Genomic DNA, 19,129 nt, shown 5'->3' with positions numbered 1-19,129 from the left:
AAATCCGGTTGCCGGGTTTTGCGAACCGCCACGTCGACCGACTCGCACGCGTGATTGTCGGGGCCACGGTGGCAAATATCGCAACAGTGGCGTGGGGGGGGCGAGCGCATGGAACTGAGCGCATGGCGGGATCTGCAGGGGGTTGTGTTGATAGCAGAGAGAGGGAGGGATGGTGCGAGAGAGCGATGCAGAGAGGCAGGGTGGATATTGTAAGGGGGGGAGATAGTTGGATCGAGGAAGAGATGGATGGAGACAGAGAGGGATGGAGATAGGGAGGGAGAGCCGTGAGGGGAGAGGTAGTAGGACCGGTTGGGGGTGAGGGGGTGAGTTTCGTGTTTGCTTTTGTTGGGTTGAGAAGGGAGGGGAGTTGCGTGCAGAGGGGGAGGGGAGGAGGCTCGAGGCGGAGCTGAACCCAGACTGGATCCGCGTGCGCGCTCAGTCACCGAGTGAGTGAGGAGTGCGTGGCTGTTGTGGTGGAGGCGTGTGTGTGCGTGCGTACATTGCACCCGGAGACACGGCCACACAGAGACACCGACAGGGAGCCCCCCCACCCCTTCCTCCTCGCACCTCCCTGCCGCCGCCGGCACAAAAAAACGGTGGCTTGCTCTCTCTGCTTTGTCCCTCGCAACCCCCCTGTCCTCCCATCGCCGCGTCTCTCCTGCGCTCTACACTTCGCTCGCCACCGCCTCGTCACATTCTCGCCTCTACCCACCCCGTCTGCCCCGGGGCTAGTCACGCACGGGGAAACATCCCCATTGCATCGTTCATCCTCCACGTCCACGCGCGCCAGTGTTGTGGTTGTGTGGTTGGTGAGCGCCACAGCTCCATTCCTCCTCCTCCGTCTCGGCTCCCAGACCCGAGATGGGAATCGAGACGCTCCTCGAAGCGGCGCGTTACGTGGAGTGGCAAGCGCAGCGGCGATCCAGAGGTGAGCGACGTGGTGGCTATGGCGAGGCCACCGCTCACTCACACTCGCACCGCTCACCCGACGACTCGCTCACCGGCTGCATGCTCCTCACTGAACGGCACCCGACACACGTTCCACCCCGCACGCCAACTTACTCACCCAAGACAAAGATCCCCCGTGTAGCCTACTAAAGGCTGTTGGGGCACTCGTGAAGGAAAAGCCGGTTGCCAGCACACGAAGGGGGTTTGCGTAACCGGCACCACGCTCTTCCTCCATTGTCTCAGCACCGCTGATGTTTACACAAAGTACTACGTATTCATTCAAGGCTGAGTCGACCTTAGGGAGGCCCAGGACAGGTTGAGATGTTCGTCGCCGATGTTAGCCGTTGAGCGGGTCTCGAACTCGGGTCGCAGGGGTTCGCTGCGCGGGGCGCTAACCGCTACGCTACCGCTGCCCGCCACGACCGCTGCACCCGTAGGTACACTCACACCAGCTGCACCCGTAGGTACACTCACACCAGCTGCACCCGTAGGTACACTCACACCAGCTGCACCCGTAGGTACACTCACACCAGCTGCACCCGTAGGTACACTCACACCCGCAGAGTGCCGGCAGGGCAAAAGGACACAAGACCCACAAAGCATCGGTGACCACACGTGGTCTCGTGACGCCATGCGGTATTGTTACCGACATCCCACGGATGAAGGCATATTATCACCGTGTCGGCCATGGGGAGTATTGTTTGACTATACTTCCCCACGCTGGTCAATGCGGGTGGTCGGAAGGGGGTTGGTTGGGCGGGGCGGGGGGGGCTCAGTACAGACAGCCGTGGCCGGGAATCGAACTTGGGGTGTCTGGGTTCATAATGCGCGATAGCTCCACGCACGCACCCGCGACCCTCTGTGTATCGTGTGAACGCAGTGTCGTTGACACAAAGGAAATGATGAATTCACCGTTACAGCACTGCGTTTTGATAGTCGCTCCGGTGTCACGATCACCGCGGGAACGCACGCAGACACTCGTCCATGCCGCGTACAGGCACCCACCCGCGCGCACGCACGCACGCACACAGAGACACGCGTACAGAGACGTCGCGACCACAACACGCAGCAGCGTCACCGACGCCAGCGGACAGCTTTATATATACGCACCGCGGGAGCAGACGATCTGGAAACCAAAACGCAGCAAGCGACCGTTACGATGCGTGCCCAGGCTGAAGTGCGGCAAAGTGTTCGTGGCACACTGTGTCCCGTGCAACTTCAAACCTACTAACGATGGCACCCCCCCCCCAACCTTCCTCCTCCATCACCATCAACTCCGCACTCTCCCCCACCCATACCCCCCCCCACTCATAGCGATCACTCAGCGGGGGGGGGGGGCTATGAGGAAGTGCAGAGGACGTGAGTGCGCAAGTCTGAATTTGACGGCCGTTCACTCGAGCAGTGATTAAATTGTTCGCTCGATATTTTGCGGAACACCGCTGCCACGCGCGGCCCGACTCCAAGAGCCACGGTGGATTTTAAGCGTAGAAAAGGCACTGGCCACTCGAGTTAAAGCAAGGTACGCCCATCCAAAAGTACGGTGAACCCAATGTCCCTGCGTAGGCTACCGCGGTATCGCAAGGGCAAAACTTAGGCGCGGGGGGGGGGGGGGACGTGTGGTGCCAAACGAATTCCACCGGAACAGCCTCCCGGACCTGTGCCTGCTGAAATGAAGCCCCTTGTTTACGCCGATCTGCCCTGGTGAGCGCTGTGCTCAAATAGCACCAGACCCGTCCTCGTTTGAGAAGCGTGACTTGGCTCACTGGGATAACGAAAATCTGGGGGCCTTACACAAAAGTACCGTACAGCATAAAGGGGCCCAAGAACCCCCCCCCCCCCCCCACATTCCAAGCAGAACGTGGAATCGTCGTTCGCTGGTGGGGGTGCTTATGACCGGTACACAAAGACAAAAGACCCCCCCCCCTCCGTGTAGCCTTTAACATACTGTTGGGGCAAGTGCTGTTAGCGAGCACCTATGAAAGGCCGGCACGACACACCGACGGTGGCCGGTGGACATCACCACGCTGGGCCGCCTTTGTCTCCCAAAATTGGAGACGTTTCCACGTCGCACCAGGTGGTGCCGATTTGAGGCTGAGTCGACCTAGGGGAGGCCCGGCATGGGCTCAAACATTTGACACCGATGTTGGTCGTGAGCGGGACTCGAACTCGGGGTCGCCGGATTCGTAGCGCAGTGCGGCGCTAACCACTGCACCACCGCTCCCCTTGAGCAGTGTACGCGACCCCAGCACACACACGTGGACCTCCTGTCACGCGGTTCTATACTTGGCCGGTGGGGTCTTCTTGTTGCTGCTGTTACTCTTGTTGTTGTTGTGTCAACAAATATGTTTGCCCTCGTTTCGCCACGTGACTTATTTTGTCTATTTTTGTGGTGTACGGCAGTGTCCGTAACGTGTGCTGTGTACGACCGACAGAGCGGAGTTATGAACGGGTTGGCTGTTTGGGGTGCGTGTGTGTACATAGGTGCTCGCTAACAGCACTTGCCCCTACAGTCTGTTAAGGCTAAATGGGGGATCTTTGTCTTTGATAGGTGCTCGCTAACAGCACTTGCCATGACAGCCTCTGTGGGATACACGGGTGGATCTTTACACGGGGAGCTGGAGTGTCAGCGATTAAGCGCACTGCGCTACGAACCCATCGACCCGAGTTTGTTTCCCGCTCACGACCAACACCGGTGTCAAATGTTTGAGCCCGTGCCGGGCCTCCCCTAGGTCGACTCAGCCTTACATGAGTAGAGTGCCTGGTGCAGTGTACAAACATCGGAATTGGAAAGACAAAGGCGGCGTGGTGCTTGACCCCCCCCCCCCCCCAGCTCGTGCGCGGTGTCGGCCTTTAAAGATGACGTGCTCGCTGACACCGCTTGTCCCTAACAGGCTATAGGGACATCTTTGTGTGCGCGCGCGTGTGTTCACGTGTGTTCACGCGTGTGTTCACGCGTGTGTTCATGTGCGTGCGCGTGCACGCGCGCTATTTGGCCAAGCGCACTGCGCTACCAACTCGTCGGCCCTTCTTGGATCGGTTCCCCAGGGCCGCACAATCACCCGCATTGTCCACCGCCGCCGAGCGGGACCGCATTTGAACCTGGCTCGCTCTCAAAACGCGAGTGGCGCGGGTGGTTTGGTGGCGGTAGCGCTGTTGCTGCTCGCTGTTAATAGCTCCCCCCTCCCCCCCATAGCCTTATGAGTGGTTAGCGAACAGGGGCGGGCTGGCGGGGGGGGGAGAGAGACAAAGGCGGCTGGCTGCCCTTGGTGGGGCGTGGTAGGCAGAGCCCGCGCCAAGCCACTGCCACGTGGTCGCTACCACCACCACCGCCACGCACCTCGAGCAGTCCACGCGAGCCTCAAAAGGGCTTTGTGTCTTGAGTTTCTGTGCCGTTGGGCGGGTGCGCCCGATCTGTTAAAGGGGCTTGCCCGCCTGTGCTTCTGTGGCCTCTTCTGCGTGCTGTGGAAGAAGGGCCATTGTCCGAAACGTCGCCTGTTATATATCCACTTTGTACTTTTAAAGGCGGTGTTCTCGATTCGTTTTTTTTTTCAAAGGGGGCTCAACCCGTGCATCGATTCTGATAAAAACTCGCGTGGAACACTCGAATCGGGCGTAAGCATCTTTGGGTGTTCGTCGATTAATAATTCCTTTTGAGGACGCAAATGTCGACAAGCAGCGCCAGTGACAACAAACAGCGCAACAAAGACAACAATCGATTCTAGAATTAGACCGTGGAGTTCAATCGCCGCAGTCGAATTACCGGGGTGTGAATCATTACCCCCCACCACCTCCCTCCGTCTCCCCCGACTCGCCATGATGTGTCACCTCGCAACGTCGAGACAGTGGTTAATTGTGTCGTGGTGGTGATGATGGTGATGGTACGTGTGCGGTGGTGTGACATTGGTGGTACTGACACGAGGGAAAGGCGGTGGTAGCACGTGAATGGTGGTTAAGGTGTACATGTGTGGGTGGTGGTGACACGTGGGTAAACATCGCCACTGGGGAGACAAAGGCGGCCGGGGGTGGTGCTGGTCACCCCACCCTGTCGTGTGACGTGTCGGCCTTCATAGGGTGCTACTCGCTAACAGCTATACGGGGGGGGGTGGCTGTCTTTGTCTTTGACACGTGGGTGATTGTGTTGCGTGGGTAAGTGGCGACACGTGGATTACTGGTGATCGTGGAAGCGGTTGGTGGTTGTTGGGTGGTGACACGTGGGTGGATGGTGGTAATGGTGTTGGGCGGATAGTTTGTGTCACGTGTGTGGGTGGTTGGCAGTGACAGGGTTGGTGGTGGTTATTGGGGTGATGACACGTGGATGGTGGTGATGGTAGTTGCGACACGTGAGTAGTTGGGTAATAATTATAATAAGTCACGATGACACGTGTCAAGGTTCTGGTTGTCTCGCACGCACGCCCCTCACGCGATAGCCTCCAGGTCTCGAGGTCGTCACGGTCAAGTGCCCCCCCCCCCTGCAAACAATCTGCGAAACTGCGCACTTCCATAAATAATGGTGTCGTACATGCGAGGCATTAGATACCCTCTTAGTTGTTCTCAGAATACCAATTTACACAGCAGTGTGAGCTCGGCCGATAAAAACGTTCCACAAGTGCTGTACTTAGTCGGGTAACTTGTACGAGTCTCTAATCCTCACGGCTAACACCAGTGGCGAGTATCCGAACGGGTTCTGGGCCTCCCCTAGGTCGACTCGGCCTTAAATGAGTACCTGGTGCGCCACTAGGGAGACAAAGGCGGCCGGGCGTGGTTGCTGTCCAAACCCACTACCCTCGTGCACTGTGCCGGCCTTCATCGGTGCTACTCGCTGACAGCACTTGCCCGCAACAATCTGTTGAGGCTATAATTAGGGGGGGGGGTGGCTTTGTCTTTGTCTCTAATCCTCCACGTGTCCTCCACGCACGCGCGCGTCGTTTCGAGAGATTTGAGAGTCGCACTCTCGCACTTTGGGGCCCAGTCTTCTTTGTTTCGCTCTCCTCCTCCACCCCCCCCGTGTATTCTTACTGACGCTGTTTGAATATCACTGAAGTATTTTCAAGAACAAACAAACCAACATTTTTTTTTAAACACAATCTTAGTCATACTTCGTTAACGTTTCAACAGGTGATTTCACCTTGCTGCCCAAACTATAATTATGTCATCATGGATGCCACATTAATTAACCTCTCTATATTACAATTATTTCATTGTTTTTGTTGTCTTTAACCCCTTGCAAGCGTAACGCACGTCAGTCGCACATGCCCATGGGACTCGATATTATGCAGAGTGACATCCAGATCATCGGTGCGTTATGGGCTGTGGTCTAATTATTATCTGTACATATTCTCAGCACTCCCCTCCCCCGCCACCTATCCGTCTAAATAATCTTTGACAACTACGCAATATAAGTTTGCTTACGTTGAACCCATTAGACATGTCCAGACGTTACTTGCTTGGGCAATTTATATTAATCCAATAAATATGCTGCTGATGGACTTTAATTGAACATGTCCCTTATCTGTGTGTGTGTGATTACAACATGAACTTTCCCCACGGTATGTTAAAGCAATCGTTGGTGGCTGCGTCTTGTAAATGAGTACGCTTTGTGTATGTTTGTGCATAATAGAGGGTTTTTGGGTTATGTTTGTGACCAGATTGAGACCTCTGGGTACAACTTTGGGGGGGAGAGTGGCGGTAAGGGATGCGTCTTACTTTCCGCAACATCTTATAATCCAGAGATTAAGGGTGGGTGGATGTGTGTGGGTGGTGGTGTCTTTTTGTTTGCGTCGAATCTTAATTAATGAGCATCAAATTCGATGGATTCATTAGCTTTAGGAGCTGGGGCGAAGCTGCCTCCCAGCGAGGCTGTGCCCCCGAATTTGTCTCATTGGCTGAAGTCGCTCAAGGCCGGCGGCCACCGTGGGCCAATGGGAGACGCGCTGGATCCCCTTAGCGACAGACAGCCTCCCCCTGCCCGCGTCGACGGCTGGCTCGACCGACTTGACTCGCCTCCACGTCGGAGGAATTGCACCGAGAGAGTGTGTGTGTGTCTGTGTGTGTGTAAACATCGCCACTGTGGGGAGACAAAGGCGGTCGGGCGTGGTGCTGGCAACCCACCCCCCGTGTGCCGTGCTGGCCTTTATAGGTGCTGCTCGCTAACAGCACTTACCCCAACAGTCTGTTGAGGCTACACGGGGGATCTTTGTCTTTGTAAACATCGCCACTGTGGGGAGACAAAGGCGGCCGGGCGTGGTGTTGGCCACCCACCCCCTCGTGTGCCGTGCCGGCCTTTATAGATGCTTGCTAACAGCACTTGCCCCAACAGTCTGTTGAGGCTATACGGGGGATCTTTGTTCTTTGTCGGGAGGCGATCCCTGCCTACCTGGGTTCGATTCCCGCTCTCGGCCAACACCGGTTGACTATTTGAACCGGTCGTGGGCCTCCCCTAAGTCGACTCAGCCTCAAAAAGAGCACTTCGGTGTGTGTTAACATCACCACTGGGGATACAAAGGCGGCCGGGCGTGGTCCTGGCGCGCGCGCACCCCTTCTGCTCGCAAACACAGCACTTGCCCTAAAAAAAGTCTGTCAAGGCTATACGGGGAATCTTTGCCTTGTGTGTGCTCACGCACACGTGTGTGTGCGTGCTCGCGAACACACACACACACGTGCTCGCGAGCACGTGTGTGTGTGTGGTGCACGTGCGAGTATGGGGGTGTTGAATGGGAGAGGCCCACTCTTTGTTTTATTTAGCCCGCAGGCAGCCACCGCTCCACTGTGCCACGCACGTGTTCACTGCATCCACCACCACCAACAACAACCACCACCACCACTCGCCCAGCCAACCTCGCCCTCCCCAGCCCTGTATGTGCTCTCAACCCTGGTGGGGTCGATGTGGTGGTGGTGGTGGGGGGAGGGTGGAGATGAGAGAAGGGGGAGGGGAGACGGAGGCCCAGAGACGGGAGGGAGAGAGAAGGGAGAGGCGGGAGAAAGGGCGGGATGGGGAGACGAGAGAGATGGAGGGAGGAGGGAGACGGGAGAGAGAGAGAGAGAGCGTCTGCAGACGGGGGCATGTGAGGTTTGTGGGTGGGGGGAGGTGTCTCGGGAAAAGGAGACGCGATGGATGAGACGGGGATCTGCAGGGCGGGGGGAGGGAGAGGTCAGGTCGCAGGGCGTCTCGGCTGTCTGCCTTGCCCCGCCTGCCTTGCCCCGCCTGCCTTGCCCCGTCTGTGTCTGCCTTGCCCCATCTGTGACTGCCTTGCCCCATCTGTGACTGGCTTGCCCCGTCTCGCCTGCCTTGCCCCGCCTGCCTTGCCCCGTCTGTGTCTGCCTTGTAACAATCTCATGATCGCGTCGGCCGCTTTGCCTCTTTGTGCGCGTGAATGCGGGAGCCAAAGTGCCGCTTAACCGTCTTGAGTCGTGACACGCGGATGGATGGAGATGGGTGGTGGGGGAGGGAGAGAGGGATTGAGATGTGTGGTGGGGGAGGGAGGGAGATGTGTGGTGGGGGAGGGAGGGAGGCATTGAGATGTGTGGTGGGGGAGGGAGGGAGATGTGTGGTGGGGGAGGGAGGCATTGAGATGTGTGGTGGGGGAGGGAGAGAGGGATGGAGATGTGTGGTGGGGGAGGGAGGGAGGGATGGAGATGTGTGGTGGGGGAGGGAGGGAGGGATGGAGATGGGTGGTGGGGGAGGGAGGGAGATGGGTGGTGGTGAGGGAGGGATGGAGATGGGTGGTGGGGGAGGGATGGAGGGAGGGAGATGGGTGGTGGGGGAGGGATGGAGGGAGGGAGATGGGTGGTGGGGAGGGAGGGAGATGGGTGGTGGGGGAGGGAGGGAGGGAGATGGGTGGTGGGGGAGGGATGGAGATGGGTGGTGGTGAGGGAGGGATGGAGATGGGTGGTGGGGGAGGGAGGGAGGGATGGAGATGGGTGGTGGGGGAGGGAGGGAGATGGGTGGTGGCGGAGGGAGGGATGAAGATGGGTGGTGGGGGAGGGAGGGAGGGATGAAGATGGGTGGTGGTGGGGGAGGGAGGGATGAAGATGGGTGGTGGGGGAGGGAGGGAGGGATGAAGATGGGTGGTGGTGGGGGAGGGAGGGATGGAGATGGGTGGTGGTGAGGGAGGGAGGGATGAAGATGGGTGGTGGTGGGGGAGGGAGGGAGGGATGAAGATGGGTGGTGGGGGAGGGAGGGAGGGATGGAGATGGGTGGTGGTGAGGGAGGGATGAAGATGGGTGGTGGTGGGGGAGGGAGGGAGCAGATGTCAGGAGCCACGCAGGGATAGCCGTCAATGGTGTGGCAGTGGTTGGCGTGATATCACGGGCGATCATCTCCTCTTGCCAACGGATATATGAAGATTACAGCCCTTTGTAAATCCACTGCTAGATGAAGTCACGGGGAAATGTATTGACCATACTTCACCACCATGGTGAGGAGGGATGTTCAGGACCAGGGATCGAACTGCGCGGACCCTCTGCCACACACACGTGCTGTACATGCAAAACACATACACAGTACATGCGCACGCACACACGTGCGCACACACACACGTGCACACACACACGTGCGCACACACACACGTGCACGATTCAGGGTAACAAGGAAGACAAGGATCTTCCGTATAGCCGTACGGACCGTCGGAGCAGCACGTACTTTTAGCCAGCCACCGATGAAGTCCCATTACTTGGAGTGTTTCTCACACCGCACCAGGTACTAATTTCAGGCTGAGTCGACCTAGAGGCGGAGGTCCCAGGACCGGTTTCAAATATTCGCTGTCACTTTTATTGGTCGTGAGCGGGAACTTAAACTCGGGGTCGCCGGGTTCGTTAAACCACTGCACCGCCGCTCCCCGCTGCGAATGTGCGCACATTCACATCGCAGAGAGCGGCGTTGGAGTGAGTGGTTGGCGTGCTGCACTCCGAACCCGGTTGGCCCGAGTAGGAACCAAAGAGTATAGATTCCTGCAGTCACGAAAGCTTCAAATCAAGATTGTCATTGACCATTGTAATTGTTTGTAATCTTTCGTACTGTACTATGTCGTATTGTGCGTGTACGTGTGCGCTTGTTTCTTTATTTGCAAAAGAGGTTTTCAAACTCAAGGGTTTTTTTTTACCTGGTTAAATAAAAGGTGAAATAAAAACAGACTCTTAGGGTCAGGTGCTGCTGTTCGCGAGCGCCTACCAAGGTCGGCACGGCGCAACGAGGGTGTTGGGTGATCAGTACCACGCCCGGCCGCCTTTGTTTACACACCGAACCAGGTACTCATTTGAGGCCAGAGTCGGCCTTGCAGAGACTTGTGTTGTGTTCGTACGCGGCAATCGAACTCAAAGTCACGTGGTAGGTATAAAATTATTAGTAGATCACGACGTTTCGATCACAACACAAGCGACCGTCTTCAGATGAATAATAATTCATAGTTTTCTATCTACGTGAATCTACCGAAAGAACCAAAGAGTATGGTCAATGGCATTTTCTTCTATCGGAGCTTTGAAATCAGACGGCGATACACTCTTCTCCAGTTTTAAAATCGTCTGTAATTCATTCCAGGGCAAAGGAGCGTGAAAATGATTCCCTATTTGAGTCCTTTGCCCTAGGAACTGTTAAAGAGAGCACTGGCTGAGAACGAAGGCTGTTAAGGCTATACGGGGGATCCAGTGCCGGATTAAGCTAGTGCGGGGCCTGTAGCATATGTTATAAAGGGGCCCTAAATTAAAAAAATGAAAATTAAAGACACATTTTTAACTTGGATAGTAAAGTAATTGTATTTTTTCATTTGCTATACAGCCAGATAATACGACAATTCGCTAACCTTAAACACCCACTCGTTCATAAAAGTTGAAGGCGGTATAGTACTATAGTGATAGAGCAAGTGCAGAATCACTGAACCGAAATTGATAGCTTGAAAGCATTTAGCGCCAGGCCCTTGGAAGTCCTGGGACCGTGGCATGTGCTATTTTTGCTACTCGGATAATCCGGCACTGGGGGGACCTTTGGCTTTGTGTACACATTAACAAGACCAGTGTTCTTCATTACAAGGCCTGGGGGGGGGGGGGGCACTGGCGGCGCCTGATGGTCTTTAGTGCGGCCCCCTACAATACGCAAATGTGAAAACACCTCCCATCAGCATGGGAGGTGTGGCGCCTTCAAACCCCAAATGAATGGGTGTCAAATGAGTGGCGGCCCCTAACACTGACGATGTCTTATCGGCGAAAGTGCCACCCCGCCCACCCCATCCCCCCCACCTCTGAAAATGAATGAAGAACACTGACATACACACACACGTGGACCCACACCACTACACACGCTGCACACGCCAGACGTTCGTGGGCTGTGCGTGAGCCGCCACGCGCATTTAAGTGGCAACCACCACGTGGCGAGGACGCCCCATCCTAATTGAACCTCGAGCGGGACGTGAGGGTGTACGGCGATAATATATCGATTCTGATAGCGGATGATTCATAATAATAATACTAATAACCTATATTGTATTGAAGTATCTCAAAGCGCCGTAGATAAACAATAAAACTTACACTCAAGGGTATAGATACAATCTCAGCGAAATAGCGGATAATAACAATATCAGTGACTTTTTGGGCAAGTGCTGTTGGACGAGCGCACATGAAGAAGGGCTATGGGGAGGCCCAGGACCGGTTCAGATAATCGTCACTGGTGTTGATGGCCGTGAGCGGGGAATCGAACTCGGGTCGCCGACATTTCAGTAAAATTAAGAAGTTTGATGAAAGCGAATAATAATGGGAGAGTAATCCAATCAGACAACTACATAGTATTTTAACAATCTTAAGTTACGGGGAAAAGCCTGTAGTGGAGTTATAAGAGGGTGATTTGAAAAGTGAAATAGACTCAGAATCCCGAATGGATTGAGCAAGGGGATTCGAGAATCGTGCGCCGATTCACGCTGGTAGGAAATCTTTTCTCTCTCTCCCGGATTCCGATATGTTGCCTGCAATGGGTTCATGCGACAGTTGTTCTAGACGATCGATAGATTATGGAATGATGCTCGGCGTAAATCGTTATGCCGCTAATTGGTAGGTGAACAGTGTGTGTGTGTGCATCCGTGTATTATTAATGGGGAGCGGTGGCGCAATTGGTTGGTGCACTGCCTTACGATCCCGGCCACCTAGGTTGTGATCCCGGGCCATGCCTGACATCGCTGGTGGCAAGTGGCGGTATCTGAACCCATCCTGGCCTAGCGATGAATCATCATCATCATCAGTGATGAGTCCTAATAACGACGAAACCGGGTCTAAGTTTATTCATCTCTCTCACCGCTACCTGTCAATCGGTCACATTTGCTCAAAATGCATTTTGATGGTCACCCCAAGGACGAGAGGACTACGATGCAGGGCTTCGGGAACAGCTGAGTACCTGCAGCCGAGTGGGTGTGTGTCGCTGCGCTGCGAACCTGGCGACCCGGGTTCGATATCCGCTCACGGCAAACACCAGTGACGATTATCTGAACCGGTCCCGAGCCTCTCCTATGTCGACTCAGCCTCAAATGAGTACCTGGTGCGATGTGTAAACATCGCCACTGGGGAGACAAAGGGGGCCGGGCGTGGTGCTGGCCACCCACCCCCTCGTGTGCCGTGCCGGCCTTTACAGGTGCTCGCTAACAGAACTTGCCCCTCCAGTCTGTGAAGGCTATACGGGGGACCTTTATCTTTGTTGACGCGTGGGGAGCGGTGGCGCGGTGGTTGGGGCCACTGCGATACGAACCCGGCGACCCGCGTTCGATTCGCCGCTCACGGCCACCACCGCCAGTGACGACTTATCCGAACTGGTCTCCGCGCCTCCACGCCATCCGGCCTTCTTCATAGGTGCGCGCTCGCCCGACAGAACTTGCCCCAAAAGTCGGCTAGAGGCTACACGGCCGTGGGGGGGGTCTTTATATTTGTTGGCGCACGTGGTCCCTCTTGCTTCTCCCCGTGCCTTTGTCTCTTGCGTGTCAAGCCTCGCCTCGCTGCTGCTGCTGCTTCTCAAGCTAACGGATTGAGCAGCTGCCAGTGGGCGCTAACGCGAGACCCGGATAACCGTACAACAGCGCGTTCCTCTACAGCGGCAAAGCCGGGCAAACCAGAGCCGCCAGCCTCACCGATTGTTTCGTTGTGTTTGTCTCCCTGTGTGTGTATATACGCGTGCGGGTACGCGGAGCTTCTTTCGCGCCGTACGTGACTAGCCGTGCCAATCGGAGGCGCGCCTGCGACGTTTATTGTGGGTGGGACAAAACCCTCTGAGAGGGGAGTCCAACCCTGGGGAATTGAGCGATGGAATAATTGAGATCGGATGCGAGGTGCTCGCTAGGTGATGGTGTGGGGGGGGGGATATGATGGTTGGAGATGGTGACTGCGTTGGAGAGGCCCGCATCCCCAATAATGATTATTATAAAACACCCGCAAAACAAACCCGCATGGTTGGGACGGACACGCGGTACAATCGGCGTGGCCTTTAAACCCTCCCACCCACCACCAGCCTCCCCCCATACAGGCGTGACTGCCGCCCGCAATAAAACAATAGGGGTCATGTGGTCAGTTCATGACGCTGTGGACAGGGAAATGAGCAAGCAAGCCAAGGGGGGTTGTGCTCTGGTTTCTCTTAACCACGTGCTTTTTAAAGTCCCAAGTCCTCAATCGTATTTTTTTTGGATAGCGGTGGGGGGAGAGGTGGGGGTCTCCAACACCATTGCCCGTGGTTTAATTCGTCTTCGAGGGATGCATACAAATCGCAGGGTCTGCGCCTTTATACCGCGGCCTCGTGAAGCGAAGACGAAAATCGACGTTCAGGCTCGAGCTGCGTCAGAGGAACGCGTTTGGTGGCCGCCGTGCTCGCTACCGCTCGCTCGTATCGTATCGGTGACAATGTTTGGGTGACATCGTTCTGGACGGTGGTGAGGAAGAGCAGCTAGCGACGAACCCACGACGAATGACTTTTTGTGTGTCCGGTTCACTCCCGATGTTCATTTTAGCCACGATAGCCTTGGCGTGTCTCGAGACTCGTTTACCGAGAGGGTCGGGGGGGGTCCTGCTACGTACACCGGGTGATGAAAAAAATAACAAGAGGTTTTTTTTTGTTTTACCCTTTCCTGCAGAAAAAAACAGGAGGTATTAAGATGTTCAAATTCCAAAATAGAAACCTTTCGCGAGAAATCAAGTCACGCGTTAACCACACGCAGTAATTTGCGGTGAACATGCAAACGAACATGCCGGAAAGTGTACCAACCTATTCTATTTATTTTTGTTCATACTTTCGATACTGGCAAAAAAAGATCCCATTACGGGGGGGGAGGGGGTAGGGGGTTTGCCATTTCTGAGCTCAGCCCCCCGGAATTCCTCCACCCCTCCTCCTCGCACCCCGCCGCCCATCTCTCCACGTACCCTCGATTGTGAAGAGTGACCCGATTAGCCATTATGTATCCTGGCTACCTTACGGCGCATGCGTCGTTCCCTTGTTGAACCCAAACTTCCCGCGCGGCCTTACGTGCACGTGTTGGGGAGTTGGGGGTGTGGGGCCTCTTATGAGGAGTGGTGGCGCAGTGATTAGCGCGCTTGCGCTACGAAACCGGCGACCCGAGTTCGAATCCCGCTCACGGCCAACGTCGGTGGCGAGAGACAAAAGATAGCCGAGCCGGTTCTGGGCCTCCCCTGAGTCGGCTCGGCCTTAAAATGTGTACATCGTGCGGTGCGTAAAAACATCAGCACTGGAGGGGGGGAGAGACAAATACGGCCGGACGTGGGGTTGACCACCTCCTCCCTCGTGCCGGCCTTAATAGGTGCTCGCTGACAGCGCGCACGCTGATTGTGTTTTGTGTGCGGGTATGGGTACACGTGTGTGGCACGTGTGTGCTTGTGTAGGCGTTCATGCGTGGTTTGTTTACGTGATTGGGGAGACAAAGGCGGCCGGGCGTGCTACTGGCCGCCCACTCCCTCCTGTGCAGTGCCGGCCTTCGTAGGTGCTACTCGCTCAGAGCACTTGCCCCAAACAGTCTGTTAAGGCTACACGGGGGATCTTTGCGTGACTCGGTGAGTCGTATGACGCCCCCACGCGTTTCTGTCACTGCGTTGTAAATCCCTCAATCCCTCCCTCCTCCCTCCTCCTCCCCCCGTGGTGTTTATTAAACAGGGTGGTGGCCGTAAACCGAAGAAAGCCACCACTCGGACACAAAGACAAAGGCCCCCCCCCCCACCGTGTAGACTTTAAACAGACGGTTTGGGCAAGTGCCGCTGTTCGCGATGCTTCACGCACCGCACCTGCTACTCGGTTCACGCCGTGAGCGGGAATTGAAGTCGGGACTTGCCCCAATTTTTTTTGGGCAAGTCACCGACCAGGACACACCCGGGTGAATTTAAGCCGTTTATGTGCCACATTAGCCCAACTCCTCTCGGCCTGTGCCATGCCCTGGCTTCTCCAGCCAAACAGAAGCTTCTTGGGCATGCGGCGACCGGGCATGTGGGTTACGTGACCCTGCCAAACACAGCCTCGGCTGCGGTAGGAGCCCCACTGATGGGACTGTTTTTTTAAGTCTTTAAGATCGTTCATTCCACAGCTTTGATTAAACCCAGGGTGGATTGTAAGCTGGCCAGCCCGAAGGTTTGAAGCCACCTCCGCATGTGGTTTTCTCGAAACGGGTCCACGTTCACTCAAAGCGCGGAGAAGAGATGGGCGAGATTGTGGTCTAAAAGACTGGAGGATGTTCTGTTGTTGTTGCGTGGAGCTACGAACTCCAGCGGCTTGCACGCAGCGTTACGCAGGATAACGCCGCTTAACCGCTTTTGAGTGAGACCTCCCAAGCCCGAGGGCGAGCCACACGAGCGAGGTACAGGAAATCCTCCACCCTCTCCGCAACCACACCATTACTCATTGGGGGGGGGGGCGGGATCTGTCGATGACACAGAGTACCCCAGCAGGTGCCTTATCAGCCCCACCTATTTGTGGAAATCTCCCCCACTGTTCAGCAGCAGAGACACGCACGCACACGTGCACGCAAGCACGTGAACACACAAAGGTACACAAAGACACCACCCCCTCCACCCCTCCCCTATGGCTTTATCAGACTATTGGGGCAAGTGCTATTAGTGAGCACTTGTGCATGCCGGCACTGGCTTCATTCACCGACAATTTTTTTTGTTTTGGGGAAGCTGGTGGACTGGAAGCGTAGACGTGATCCATAGCCGGAGTTATAGCGAGAGGTACATACGACGTGGTGTGCCGGATGCGGAAATATATTCTAGGGCCAACGACTCACGCAGCCGAAATTAAGCTCTTGCGTAAAACGCATAGCCTCACGAAGGACCCATCGACTAATACAGGACACATAGACTAACACAGGACACATAGACTAATTACAGGGCCCATAGACTAATTACAGGACCCATAGACTAATACAGGACCCATAGACTAATACAGGACACATAGACTAATACAGGACACATAGAATAATACAGGACACATAGACTAATACAGGACCTATAGACTAATACAGGACACATAGACTAATACAGGACACATAGACTAATACAGGACACAGACTAATACAGGACACATAGACTAATACAGGACACATAGACTAATACAGGACCCATAGACTAATGCAGGACACAGACTAATACAGGACCTATAGACTAATACAGGGCACATATACTAATACAGGACACATAGACTAATACAGGACCCATAGAATAATACAGGACACATAGACTAATACAGGATCTATAGACTAATACAGCACACATAGACTAATACAGGACCCATAGACTAATACAGGACACAGACTAATACAGGACACATAGACTAATGCAGGACACATAGACTAATACAGGACCCATAAACTAATACAGGACACATAGACTAATACAGGACACATAGACTAATACAGGACCCATAAACTAATACAGGACACATAGACTAATACAGGACACATATACTAATACAGGACCCATAAACTAATACAGGACCCATAGACTAATACAGGACCCATAGACTAATACAGGACACATAGACTATACAAGACACATAGACTAATACAGGACACATAGACTAATACAGGACACATAGACTAATACAGGACACATAGACTAATACAGGACACATAGACTAATACAGGACACATAGACTAGTACAGGGCACATAGACTAATACAGGACACATAGACTTATACAGGACCCATAAACTAATACAGGACACATAGACTAATACAGGACACATAGACTAATACAGGACCCATAAACTCATACAGGACACATAGACTAATACAGGACACATATATTTGCAAAGGATCAGGGCTCAATTTCTCACCAAGTATTTATTTTTCTCCAGGCCCCGCTGTGTAGACTTGAAGTAGGTGGCACCTGAATCGTAGGCACATACATCGCGATATGTATCCTGGACGTGGCGTGCCGGGTGTGGACATCTTTTACGTGACTTTACCGAAAGACCCAACCTGCAGTCACGAAATCTTCAGATCAAGAGTGTTAATATTATTACGACTACGCCGACGATGTCATTTTGACTGCGAGGTTGTCTAAATGGGTTGGAACTGACCAACTGTCCAAGTCATTTGGCACATTTTCACGTTTCTGTTTTGTAAAGCTCGCCAGGCGAGCCGTTAATGAAACACAGAACGCCATGGTTCTCCCACCTCTCTCTCTTTCTCACTCTGTTTCACACGCTCGGCGATAAATACGGAGTTGGTGGGTTGGTGGCGGTGGTCGATGTGGGATGCTCTGAGTCCTCCGTGTTTGAAGACGTTGAGACGACACTCGGTGGGGGGTGGGGGGTCTCGGCTCCTTTAGCTCACCCCGAGAGGTACAAACACGAACTTTCTTGGGGGCAAACGGACAAAACCTAACCCCCCCCCACACACCCTGTCCCCCTCCCAAAGCGATTGTTATTATTTTCCGTGAGAAGTTCCGTCTGACTGCTGTTTGCTAAGAAACATCGAGGACTATGGTGACACGGGAACGCTATGTGTTTTCACACGACAACAGCGGGGCTCTTGTAAATAGAAGGGGGGGGGGGGGGGTGGACAAAGCAGGGCCGATGCGTGTGAGTGTGTGAGAGTGTGTGAGAGTGCGTGTGAGATTGTGTTAGTGTGTGTGAGAGTGCGTGTGAGAGTGTGAGAGTGCGTGTGAGATTGTGTGAGAGTGTGAGAGAGTGTGTGAGAGTGTGAGAGTGCGTGTGAGTGTGTTAGTGTGTGAGAGTGTGTGAGTGCGTGTGAGAGTGTGTGAGATTGTGAGAGAGTGTGAGAGTGCGTGTGTGAGAGTGCGTGAGAGTGTGTTAGTGTGTGAGAGTGTGTGAGAGTATGAGAGAGTGAGAGTGCGTGTGAGTGTTAGAGTGTGAGTGTGTGAGAGTGCGTGTGAGTGTGTCAATGTGTGAGAGCGCGTGTGTGAGTGTGTGTGAGAGTGTGTGTGAGTGTGTGAGAGTGTGAGAGAGTGTGTGAGAGTGTGAGAGTGCGTGTGAGAGTGTGAGAGAGTGTGAGTGTGTGAGTGTGCGTGTGAGTGTTAGTGTGTGAGAGTGTGAGAGAGTGAGAGTGCGTGTGAGTGTGTTAGAGTGTGAGTGTGTGAGAGTGTGTGAGAGTGTGTGAGTGTGTGAGAGTGTGTGAGAGTGTGTGAGTGTGTGAGAGTGCGTGTGAGTGTGTGTGAGATTGTGTGAGAGATTGTGTGAGTGTGTGAGAGATTGTGTGAGTGTGTGAGAGAGTGTGAGAGTGTGTGAGAGTGTGTGAGTGTGTCAGTGTGTGAGAGAGCGCGTGTGAGTGTGTGAGTGTGTGTAAAAAAAACCCATCACTGCTGCTCTGAACATCGCGGCAGATGTGTGCCAGCGATCGCCGTGTTCACAACGCGAGAGGTTCCTTACGTGTCACCGTCCCTCGGGGACTGCCATCCCCACCGCCACCGTTCCTCCATTCCCTCTCTCGTCCCCACAGAGCCAGAGAGACACGCGTGTCTGTGCGTTTGCGTGCGCGAGCGAAAACGAGGCGCTTCGTGATGCGCGTGGCTAAAAATCAACTTCTTATAAACCGTGCGGGCGTAACATTCGATTGTTTTTGGACTGGTGTTTGTTAACTGTTGCGCGCGATTGATTTCACGCGAGCACCCTGAAGCAGCTCTCGTTGGCGATATATATTCACCACAATGGCCAAACAAGAATCAATTCTTGAGTCAAACCGTGACCCGGAATTGTTTAAGT

At 54.4% G+C, this 19,129-nt stretch overlaps 1 protein-coding gene across 1 annotated transcript in view; it reads left to right on the top strand.

The window, feature by feature from the left end:
- Positions 1 to 358: 358 nt before the first annotated feature.
- The window catches only part of LOC116939162 (uncharacterized), a 58,260-nt gene continuing 39,489 nt past the window's right edge, over positions 359 to 19,129 (top strand). Inside the window, exon 1 of the mRNA XM_032947230.2 lies at positions 359 to 928. Within this exon, the coding sequence (XP_032803121.2) occupies positions 862 to 928 (67 nt within the window). The 5' untranslated portion in view covers positions 359 to 861. The remainder of the gene's footprint in view (positions 929 to 19,129) is intronic.

The sequence above is a fragment of the Petromyzon marinus genome, chromosome 5, assembly GCF_048934315.1.
Source record: "Petromyzon marinus isolate PM22_M1 ecotype Great Lakes invasive population chromosome 5, UKy_Petmar_22M1.pri1.0, whole genome shotgun sequence".
Classification (NCBI taxonomy): domain Eukaryota; kingdom Metazoa; phylum Chordata; class Hyperoartia; order Petromyzontiformes; family Petromyzontidae; genus Petromyzon; species Petromyzon marinus.
Note: the sequence above shows the minus strand (reverse complement) of the source record. Positions and strands in the feature narration are given on the sequence as shown.